This window comes from Babylonia areolata, chromosome 7 (assembly GCF_041734735.1).
Source record: "Babylonia areolata isolate BAREFJ2019XMU chromosome 7, ASM4173473v1, whole genome shotgun sequence".
NCBI classification, from domain to species: Eukaryota; Metazoa; Mollusca; class Gastropoda; order Neogastropoda; family Buccinidae; genus Babylonia; species Babylonia areolata.
This window is the reverse complement of record NC_134882.1, coordinates 40,300,361-40,311,096: the sequence shown is the minus strand read 5'-3', so window position 1 is coordinate 40,311,096 and position 10,736 is coordinate 40,300,361. Positions and strand designations below refer to the sequence as shown.

The 10,736-nt window shown below is 38.3% G+C and overlaps 1 protein-coding gene across 1 annotated transcript in view; it reads right to left on the bottom strand.

The window, feature by feature from the left end:
• Positions 1–5,529: 5,529 nt before the first annotated feature.
• Positions 5,530–10,736, bottom strand: part of LOC143284029 (short coiled-coil protein B-like) — an 8,077-nt gene continuing 2,870 nt past the window's right edge. Inside the window, exon 5 of the mRNA XM_076590595.1 lies at positions 5,530–8,893. Coding sequence (XP_076446710.1) covers positions 8,751–8,893 — 143 coding nt within the window. The 3' untranslated portion in view covers positions 5,530–8,750. The remainder of the gene's footprint in view (positions 8,894–10,736) is intronic.

Sequence of the window (10,736 nt, the reverse complement as noted above, 5' to 3'; positions counted from 1 at the left end):
ATTACCCACACTTTACTCTTCCAAGATTTGATTGGATTATTTTTGTTAGTTTTTTTTTTTTTTTTTTTTTAAATTGATAGAATTCAAATTGAACTGGTTTCTCTACAGTCACTTTTAATTGATGGCCTTGGACACAATATCAAAGTTTGTTTATTATTTTTAAATATTATCTTTTTATACACCATCAGAAAATGAATTCCATCTGGTAGAATACCAACTATTTTGACAGACATTCAAAGGGATTTTAGTTTTTGACATTTTGTTTTTTGTATTGCAAAAGCATGAATTACACAGTGAAGAGCTAGACACGTGAATTAAAATCAAATTATCTGTATTGAGTTTATATTTGATAAGGTGTTGGGGGAGAAAAAAAAACTATATCAAGTAACATCCATTTGGATGCAGACAAGCAAGGAGCTTTTGTAAACTAGTTTGAGTAGTAACTACAGGATTTTTTTTAGATATAGTTTGTTTTTTGCAATGTTGGACACGACCATGACAACCAAATGTTATAAATACTGAGTTTACAAATAATAAAATAAAATTGTTGGGATGAAAAATGCAACATTAAAATATATATTTATATCAGTTCATTACTATTCAGTGAGCTAAGTGTGAAAATTAAAAAAAAAAAAAAAAAAAAAGAAGAAGGAAATCATATAGTTGTAACAATCTCTGTGCTCATCTTTTGTCATAGATTTGTGTTTGTGTTGAAAACAATCTTGCCCATTTTCTTCAACTGACCTGTTTAGTGTTGTGTTTGTTTTTATTCAGTTTTATTCAATTTTTTTTTCTTTGTGGCTCCCTATATTCTGTGCTTTTGCTGCAGTCAGTGGCATAACTGTCATGCTGTTTTTCTCTCATTCTTCTCAAAGAAGGCCACGTCTTGTCTTGTTCTGGTGCCATACATACACTGATACAGGCACCAGCAGTCCACATGGAGCCATCATTGTTGTATCAGCTTCAGCCTACCCACAAGAGAAGACCTAGCACTACTTCTGAGTCAATTTGGTGCTGTTCAGTACTGCTTCCACTGATTCAGTTCTCTCAGGACACGGCCTGTTAGTGACAGTTGTTGTTTAGTTGTGAGGCCGGCCAGACTGAGCATCCCCACTAGAATGCATTAAAAAAAAAAAAAAAAGGGGGGGTGGGGGGGGTTGCGCTGTCCATGGGAAAAGCAGCCTGAATTTCAGTCAGAAATTCATTGTGACAAGAGTAATACAATACATACATCACCATGTCCCTCTGTTGACTGTCCCCATGAATCTGCTGACACTGGAGCTTGATACAAACTTGTCAGTGTTTGTAATTGTATGGACGTGGAGGAGAAATAGAAATTAAAAAAGTTCATTGTGAGAACAGGGCTTGAAGTACCACAATTTGACATTTGGTGTGATGTTGGTTATTGTAATTGAAGATGGTTAGTCTTTACCTGTGGTGTGATGAGTGGTTTGTTTTGCAGGGTACATGATTCCTTCCCTTGCATGGTGAGAGAAAGCAAGGCCCAACTTTGGGTCTTATTAAACCTTACCTAGAAATAGCTTTGGTTTGGATTCTGGTTTGAAATTGGAAGTACAGGTCAAGATTGAGTCAGTTGTGATCCAAGGAGAGTAACCATGATTTTCCATGAATTTACTTGTCTGAGGCTGACGGTTGACATTATTTGCAATGCTGTTTCCCAAGAAACCTAAAAGGGACTTTTATACTATAGATAGCATTTTTAGATCAACTCCTGAGGGACTTGATATAATGATGAATATGGGACTTTTAATGTGAAAATGACATTCTGGAATTAATATTCCTTTGGAGGTGAACTGAAGGTGTGTGTGTGTTTGTGTGTGTGTGTGTGTGTGTGTGTGTGTGCACCCTCAGTTGACCAGAGAGCATTGCATATGTATGCACCACTGTCACAGACAACCCGAACCCTAACCCTGTGTTGATTCATGTATAGTCAAATCATGTTAAATTCGTTCAGTGTAAGAGAGGGAAGAAAGAAGGCATTTGAAAAAAAGAGACTTTTGAAGTTATCTGTGTGTGTGTGTGTGTGTGTGTGTGTGTGTGTGTGTGTGTGTGTGCACCAGAGAAAAGAGAAACTTTGTGTACATTATCGAGAGAAGAGAAAAACTTTTCATGTGTGTACAAGTATGTAAGAAAATGGCATGCCTGAAGAAAACTCAAATGAAATTTCAGTCACAAATGGAATATGTACACACATGTGTAAGCCTCTTGTTTATAGTTTTTCGTTTTTTGTGTGTGTTTTTTGTTGTTGTTTTTTTGTGCGTTTTTTTTTTTTATACTCTTCACTGGTACAACTTAGTACCTTAAATGTTGATGTTCATTATTTAGAAACCTTTGTTTGTCATTTTACTGTTGGGGTGGAAGAAGTGGCAGGGTGGAAATGATGGCAGTGCTTTTTAGATACTGAGTGATAGTGGATGTATTTTCTATAACTTTATCTCTGTGGCATGCTATGGTTTGTCTTCCAGTGTAGATGTCTTTTCCATGGATTGAGATCATCTACATATTGTTTTTGTTATCAATAAAATAAAAAAGAAAAGAAAAAAGTGTGAGTCTGTAACCAGTGTAAGACAAGAGTCATACAAATTTCTATTTGGAAGTCAGTTTAAAAATCAGGTTTTTGGGGGTAATATCAGTTTTACCACACCACGAAGAAGAGTCCATTCTTAGTATTGATAAGGTGTGGCTTGTGGAATAAGTGGTAAGATGCTTGGTTGTCAAGAGATTACTTGGGTAAAGAGAGAACAGGTAATAAACTTCACTCTGAGCCAAACAATCAAAGATTGACAAGTAGTATGAAAGGCAGCAGCTTTTTTCTTTTCTTTTCTGTTAATTTCTTTTCAGAGATATTTTTGTAGTTTCTTTTTTTAACAGAAAACGGTTAGTGTGTTATGTATGTTGACCGCAAGACTTGCAGACTCGTTGGCAGCTGTGTTTAAGCATTTGGAATGGAAATTTAAGAATCAAGGAAATGGTAACTAAATTAGTCAGTTTCATTATCAGTGATTATCAGTACTGTATCAGAGTTGCCTCAAGTGATTGTTTTCCTAATGTGAACTTTCCCAGACTTCAGACTGTGACATGTTAAGAGAGAGAGGGAGGGAGTGTGTGTGTGTGTGTGTGAGAGAGGGGTGCAGTTGAGAAAGGGGAGGTAAAAAGCATCATCAAAGAGGCGCTTCACAAAGCAGCCATTATGATCACTGGAAGAAATAATTAAGGAACAGGGTATTGTGTGAAATTTAATCAGATATTGTATGAATTACTGTGCACATTTATTCAATTGAATGCTTATGTTGTGGGCTTCCTTTCAGTGTTCTGTTAGTGCTGACATGTTCTACCAGTGTTGCAATTGTTAGGAGGGGAAAAACTGCTTGCAGCGTTTGTTTGTTTGATTTTTTTTTCCAAAATGTTTTAGAACACAAATATGAACCAAGTTTATGTGATTTCTGTTTCTTGTGCATGTCAGTAAAAGTGTCAGGAAAGAAAGAAACGAAGAAATTCAGGTAAAGACAGTAGTTGCAGCTACAAGTCAACACAGGAATGCAGTTCTGAAAATCTCATGTATTTGTTGTTATTGACATGTGTGGTGCCAGTGATTGCAGTTACTTGGGGGTGAAAGCAGAACTGTACTGAAAAAGAATGCACAAAGTGCTGGTTGCTTTATGTTTGTGTGTTGGGCATTATTTATCCTCCCCTTTTTTTGTTTATTGTTTCATGGTCTTGGAGTTTATTTAATGTAAGTGTGGATCAGTGTGTTTCCTTTGTCTTGATGCATGTTTATTTTAATATGTTGTACTTTTACAACCCTGCATTCATGCTGTTACATGGGTTTCGGCTTGGAGGTGCACTCTTTGGTGTTGTAAAAGCAGGATATGGTGAGGAATGAGATTATTTTCTCAATTTTCCTCTGTCATATGCTTTGCTCATATCTTCTTCCATTTTCCTCCTCCATCACTTTATGAGAATATGTTTTTATTCATTTTTTCTTGGTGCCATTTTCCCCCTTCCCATGTTCTCTCGGTGCAACACTATTTCTCACAGCTCATCATCATCTCATCATCAGTGCTTTGAGTCATTATACTTAGAATCATTTAGTTATTTTCTCAGTGATGGTCCATAAGGAAATGCCAGTGTGAAGATGTTGTCCTGTACAAAAATCATCAGAGATTTCCTCTGAAAACAACAACAAAAAACATTGTTCAACTGCATTTAAATCTGATGTATGGAATATACTGAATACTGATATGGCAGCGGATAAATTATTTGAAAATGTGTGTATATGACCATTGATTGATGAGATGATGTATAAGGTCATGATGACTTTCAGTGTTTGCATACATCACATTATTGTATTTCTTTAAGTCTGTGTTTTTGTGTTGATATTTGAAATCTTGGCCAACCATTTGAACATGGTGACAGAATGTGAGGAATGGAAAGAGAAATGTTTGGAGGGTGACATTGAAAATAAAAATGCAGTTGTCATATGAATTGAGTGAATTGTTTTTGTGTTTTATTCACACAGAATACTTTCTCTGATTATTGTGGGTATGTGTATCTCCTTAGGGAACCCAAATGAGTAAGATGTTGATTTTTGGGTAATCAGTGAGAGAGATACATTTATTTACATCCAAAAGGCACTCTGATGTGCATAGAGTACTCAAAGTGAAATATGCTAAATACCGCTGCAGGGTACTCTTCCACAATACAGAGAAAACTGTTAAGCACTTAAAAAAAAAGTATTCCACAATGCAGAGTGATAGAAGTACATCCATAGGGGAATTTATTTTAAATTTCAAGTCCAGCTAAGCACACAGTGCAAAAGAAAGATATAGTTTACTTCCATATGGCTGGCTGTGGTGTAAAGTGACTGGTAAAAGTGCCCTATCTGGTACTTCACAGTACAAAGTGACTGGTGTAAGTACCAGTACCTCTATATGGTACTCCATAATGCAAAGTTAACCCCTCCCCCCCCCCACTCCCCCAAAAAAGTACCTCCATATCGTACTCCATTGTGCAAAGCTACCAATAAAAAGTACCTCCATATGGTATTCCATAGTGCAAAGTTACCAATAAAAAGTACCTACATCTGGCACTCCGAAGTGCAAAGCTACCAATTTAAAATGTACCTGCATATGGTATTCCATAATGCAAAGCTACCAATAAAAAGTACCTACATATGGCTCTCTGTAGTGCAAAGCTACCAATAAAAGTACCAACGTATAGTACTCCACAATGCAAAGCTACCAATAAAAAGTATACTCTGTAGTGCAAAGCTACCAGTAAAAGTACCCACGTATGGTACTCCATAACGTAAAGCTACCAATAAAAACCAACATATGGTACTCCATGGTATCAGTATCAGTACCTCAAGGAGGCATCACTGCCTTCAGACAAATCCATATACGCTACAGCACATCTGCCAAAGACATCTGCCAGCATTTGGGTAAATCCATGTACGCTACACCACATTTGCACTCCATAGTGCAAAGCAACCCAAAAAAGTACCCCTATAATTTGGTACTCGTTAGTGAAAAGCAAAAGGTTTTAATACCCATTTTGGATGCTCCTCAGTGCAAATTGGCTGATAGTACTTCCATATGGTATTGCACAGTGTAAATTGACCAATGTAAGTACCCTCTTATGGTACTTCAGTGTGCAAAGTGACAAAGCTACTTTGTTAAGGAGGAAGGTGGCAGAATGGGCAAGGCGCTCATCTGCCAGTACAGTGTCCACGAGGATCTGGGTTTGATTCCCACTCTTGCCCTTTCTCCCACGTTTGACTGAAAAATCATGAGCATCTAGTCATTTTGATGAGACGATAAACCCGGTTCCCATGTGCAGCACACACTTGGTACACTGAAAAAAAAACAACACATGGCAATAAAAGTGTTGTCCTCTGGCAAAATTCTTCAGAAGAAATCCACTCTGATTGGTACACAATTACACATGCATGCACTCTAAGGCCTGACTAGTGTGCTGGGTCATGCTGTTGCCATGAATCTGCCTATCACATTTGAGAAACTTAAACTACAGACAGAAATAATACCTTTTCCCATTTCATGTCTGATAAGGACCAAAACATTATCTCCCTTTTCCATTTCCATGTTCTCTCCAAGCCCATTATCTCCCTTTATTAAGTTCTTTCAACATCTCATGATTAAAATAAAAAAATAGTTGCTTATGGATGGCATGTTCAATGATTCCGATCATCACTGTGTATTCACTGAGAATCCAGCTAAAAAAAAAGAAGGTAAAACAAGATTTGAAGCAATGGAAAAGATGTTTTATTCATAATCATATGAACAACAGGGTCACAAAAAATCTATTGCACTAAGGAGCTGGTTTTGACAATAATTTAATTAAATAACTATCTTGAGAGAAATTCATGTATACTATCAGATCAAGAAAATCAATGAAGAAGCAGTTTATCACTGCACAGAACAAAACATGCAGAGACTCAACACCAGTCTTTAACTCCACCTTCTGTCGCTTCAGCTTGTAACACAGATCAATTATTTTTGAAAACTCAGCAGATCTTATTTTACAAGATGAGCTTTACCATCACAGTTTGGGAGGATTAAAGTCCCAGCTTTCAACAAGAAGTTCATGAGGAAAACCTAGATAACATCAAGACAGTTTCAAGAAACGACTAGAATCACGTCCATAATGTCCTGCTGAATATAAAGCCACATCAAATGTAAATATTTTTTGTTTGATGAATGCCTGCATATTATGAATATCATGTATGTGTGAGTGAGTGTGTGTGTGTGTGTGTGTGTGTGTGTGTAAACATGCTCATGAGTGTATATTGTTTTTCTGAATCTAGAACCATGGAGAGAATAAAGGGAGATCAGTAATACATGAAGCCAAAAGCTTTTTCAAATTTTTGACACTCATACAATGAAAGAAAACACCTAATCAAATATAATGATTCCATGGTATTAACAGAAATGTGAGAACTGTAAACTGATTTCAAATTGTATTCCCCTGCATATGAGCATTCAAAAGGATTTACAAACTGTAAATTAATCATAAAAAATGATAAAACATTAATTTTTACACAAAGCTCTTTGCTTGTAAATTGAACATTTTCTTAAAAAAAATAGTTTACAAGCAAAAATCTCTGTGTATGTAAGTGAATACATGTGTATGTAAACATGTGAATATGTAGATCTATCGGCATGGTGTTTTTTTGCAGATGGCAATATCATAACAAATAATTGTGTTTGTGTGCATGTGCATGTGTGTTTGTGTAGGCATGTGTGTTTCTGTGTGTGTGTGTGTGTGTGTGTGTGGGAAGCGGGTAGTGCTGTAAAATAGGACTTGCAGGATGGGGTCATAATTGCACGTGTCCACATGAAAATGTGTTTCACTAAAATACTATTGGCATGACAACAGTCAAAGAAAGAGTAGTGTAACAAATACAACAAAAAAACCCAAAACAATAATAACAAAAAAGTGGCAACAAAACTAAACTTTGTACAGTGTTTATCCGTTAATTCCACCATTTGCCATATCACTCCCTTGTGATGGACTGCAAACATTGTTTACTGCTTTATCCCAGTCTGCAACATGCCATTGTAACCATCTTTGCCTACACCTTTCCACAAATGGAAAAAACAAAACACGCAAAAACATTACCATCCAATCTTCAGCAAACATCTTTCACCACAAATATTACCACGTATTCTTCAGCAAATGCTTATTGTGAATATCACCCAGCATATTTTTGCATTTCTCTCTTGCCAGTACACCCATTTGGGTCAGATAAAGAGAACAGCAAGCTATTGTAATTGCCTACCCTCCACTAAGGAACTCCATGACTTGTACTGAGCAGGCAATAACAAAATTGCCAGAGTGGAGGATAGTCTGATTTAATTTTTGCACTGGTAACACCCTCAGTTGTGTTCTGTGTGTGATAGGGTTAGCAGCATTATGGTTATACATTTCATCTTTCCTTCCTCTGGGCAGGAAACCCCAAATTTGTTACATTTCTGGATTACTGGGAATGAAGATCCCCACCCCCCAATGGAAGCATTTCTGCAGCTGCAGCTATTCCTACTGTTAAATATCCTGTGCTCGTTTGACCTCTTGATAACTGTTCTTCCTGCCACCTCTCCCTTTTTTTGTCTTTGTACCCACTAACCTGCATCCTTTGTTTAGCTGCTGCATAATCTGTTAGTGTATTTTGCCTCTACCAGGAGTAATACTGTATACTTGATGGCAGTCTGCCTGTTTTAACACTCAAGATTCATGTGGGAGGTGAGAAGTTATTTTCTGGTCCTTTAATGGCTGGTTGGGAGAGAGTAAGAGAGAGAGAGAGAGAAAAAAAAGTCTATTAAAATGTGTACATTCTTGACTTGACAGTATGCTGAAATCTGACACTAACCCCTCTTCCCTCCCCAGGCCCCTCACCCACCCTCCACTACCTGGAGATATTTTTACAAACCAGCAAGCATTTGCTGACAGTGTCTACTTCTCACCACCACAGGTTACACTCAGACATGCATGCAAAGACATTTATAACAACACCTTTCTCACCTCTTGCCCTTCACAACAAACTGATTTTGTTTTATAAAGGCAGCCGAGATATAAACATCATGAAAACCAACCAACCAAACAAGCAAGCCAACTGAAGCAACAACACCTGACCTGTCACCTGACTGATATTTATGTTATAAATGAGAGGATCTGAAACACCAGGAATGCTGAGCACCGATGACGAAGGCTGTTCACTTTTTCTTGGCCTTGGGGGTAGCCGACTGGAAGACGCTGCTGGCCGCCATCAGGTTCTCGATGTACTGGCCTAGCACCTGGTTCTCCGACTTCAGCTTCAGGTTCTCCACCTTCACTGTGTCCACACGCGATGACAGGTCTGAAATATACACCCCGCACGTGGATGAGTACTGTTTAACCCATGCTTTCTTGCAATCCCACACTTCCTCCCACTTTATCAGAAAACGTGGGATTGTGAGAAAATGTGATTATTCCCCTGCCATACTTTCTCATAAATTTTGTGAGAAAATGTGGAGAGCGCCCTCACACTTTCTAACAATGTGTGAGAAAGTGGGGGAAGTCCTCAATAGAGCATGGGAGTGCAAGAAAGCACAGGCTTGTTTTTAACAGGCAACTATGATTGTTAATGATAACAATTAATTATCAAGAAAGATGACATAGCTGCTGCTGCTATTGGTAACAGAATATTCTACTGGAACAACAAGAAAAAGATACTGGTTCAGATGAAGTAACTCAACATCAGACCAGACGACTGGTACCTTCTGTGCATCACAAACATCTTCACAACCTACAGAACAAATACGTCTATTTATGAAACACTATAATCTGACCTGAACAATGAAACACACAAACTGTACTGTGAATCCAATGTAATCAGAGACGGATAGCAACTGAATGAATACATAGTGACAATACACAGTGACAGAATATGGCTGTTTGAAGTCTCCAAATCAAATGGCCTTAGATTGTTTAAAAAGTATTAGAATTCTGAATTGTATTACTTTTTAGTCAGCAGATTTCTACGAGTGAAATACAGGCTGCTCTCCTCTAGGACATTGCGTTGCTACACTGAGAGTGCCATCCATTTTTTTGTATTTTTTTCTGCCTGCAATTTCATTTTTCCTACCAAAGTGCATTTTCCTACATAATTTTGTCAGGGACAACCCTTTCTTTACAGTGGGTTCTTTTATGTGCACAGAGATGCCAACCCCTGTCAAATGTTTGGATGAACAATCTGGAAATTTGGTAGGAATATATTTAATTTGGCAGGAACACTCAGACATTTGGTGAAACCTCTGTTCCCATCGCTGCTTCTTTACAGCTGACACATCTGTGGCACTGTGTTGCTTCCCTGGTCTTTGTTCGTCTTGTTTCACACAATTGGAATCCATGGCTGACTTCTCTGTTTTGAGCCGTTTGTTACCTCCTTCCACTCCACAGCTTAATCCATCGGGCACAGATGCTGTGTTGACTGAGAAGCAACTTGATTTAGCCACGTTCTCTCCTGTTCGGGCAAACAATTAAGCTGAATGGTCCACAATTAGCTGAGCATCATCACGTGAGACCAAGGTTAGTAGTGACTGCCCTGGCCTCATGATCGATAGGTCTAGAGCATCTGGGTAATCGTACGACAGGAAAGCATGTGATCATGCTATGTAGTCAAAATGAACTTGTCAGAACAATTTTTATGTTGGCGTAACATCGGAACAAACTGCAATTGAGCGTTACAAAAAACAGTTGGCATCTCTGCATGCACAAAGTTCATGCTGCACACAGGACCTCAGTTTATTGTCTCATCCGAATGACTAGCATTCAGACCACCACTTAAGGTCTAGTGGGGAGGAGGGGTTGGGGATGGGGGGGTGGGGCTGGAGGGAGTTGGGGAGGGGCAGGAGGGGGGGGGGGAAGAAAATACTGGTGACAGTGGGTATCAAACCAGTACACTCAGATTCTGTCACTTCCTAGGTCCTAGGTGGACACGTTACCACTAGGCCAGCACTCCACTCCAATTTCATGTCAGTGGGTAACAAACAGAAACATCTATCTCAGTATCTGTCTCCAGAATAAACCTTTTCCTGCAGATGAACATGTAAAACCACATGAAGACTAGCTGCTTTTTCTCCTCTCTAGTTTCTCTGCTTAACATAACGTGCAGTTTGGACAGGATGTAGTAAAGGATTAGCTGATCCTGGCAGAATTTT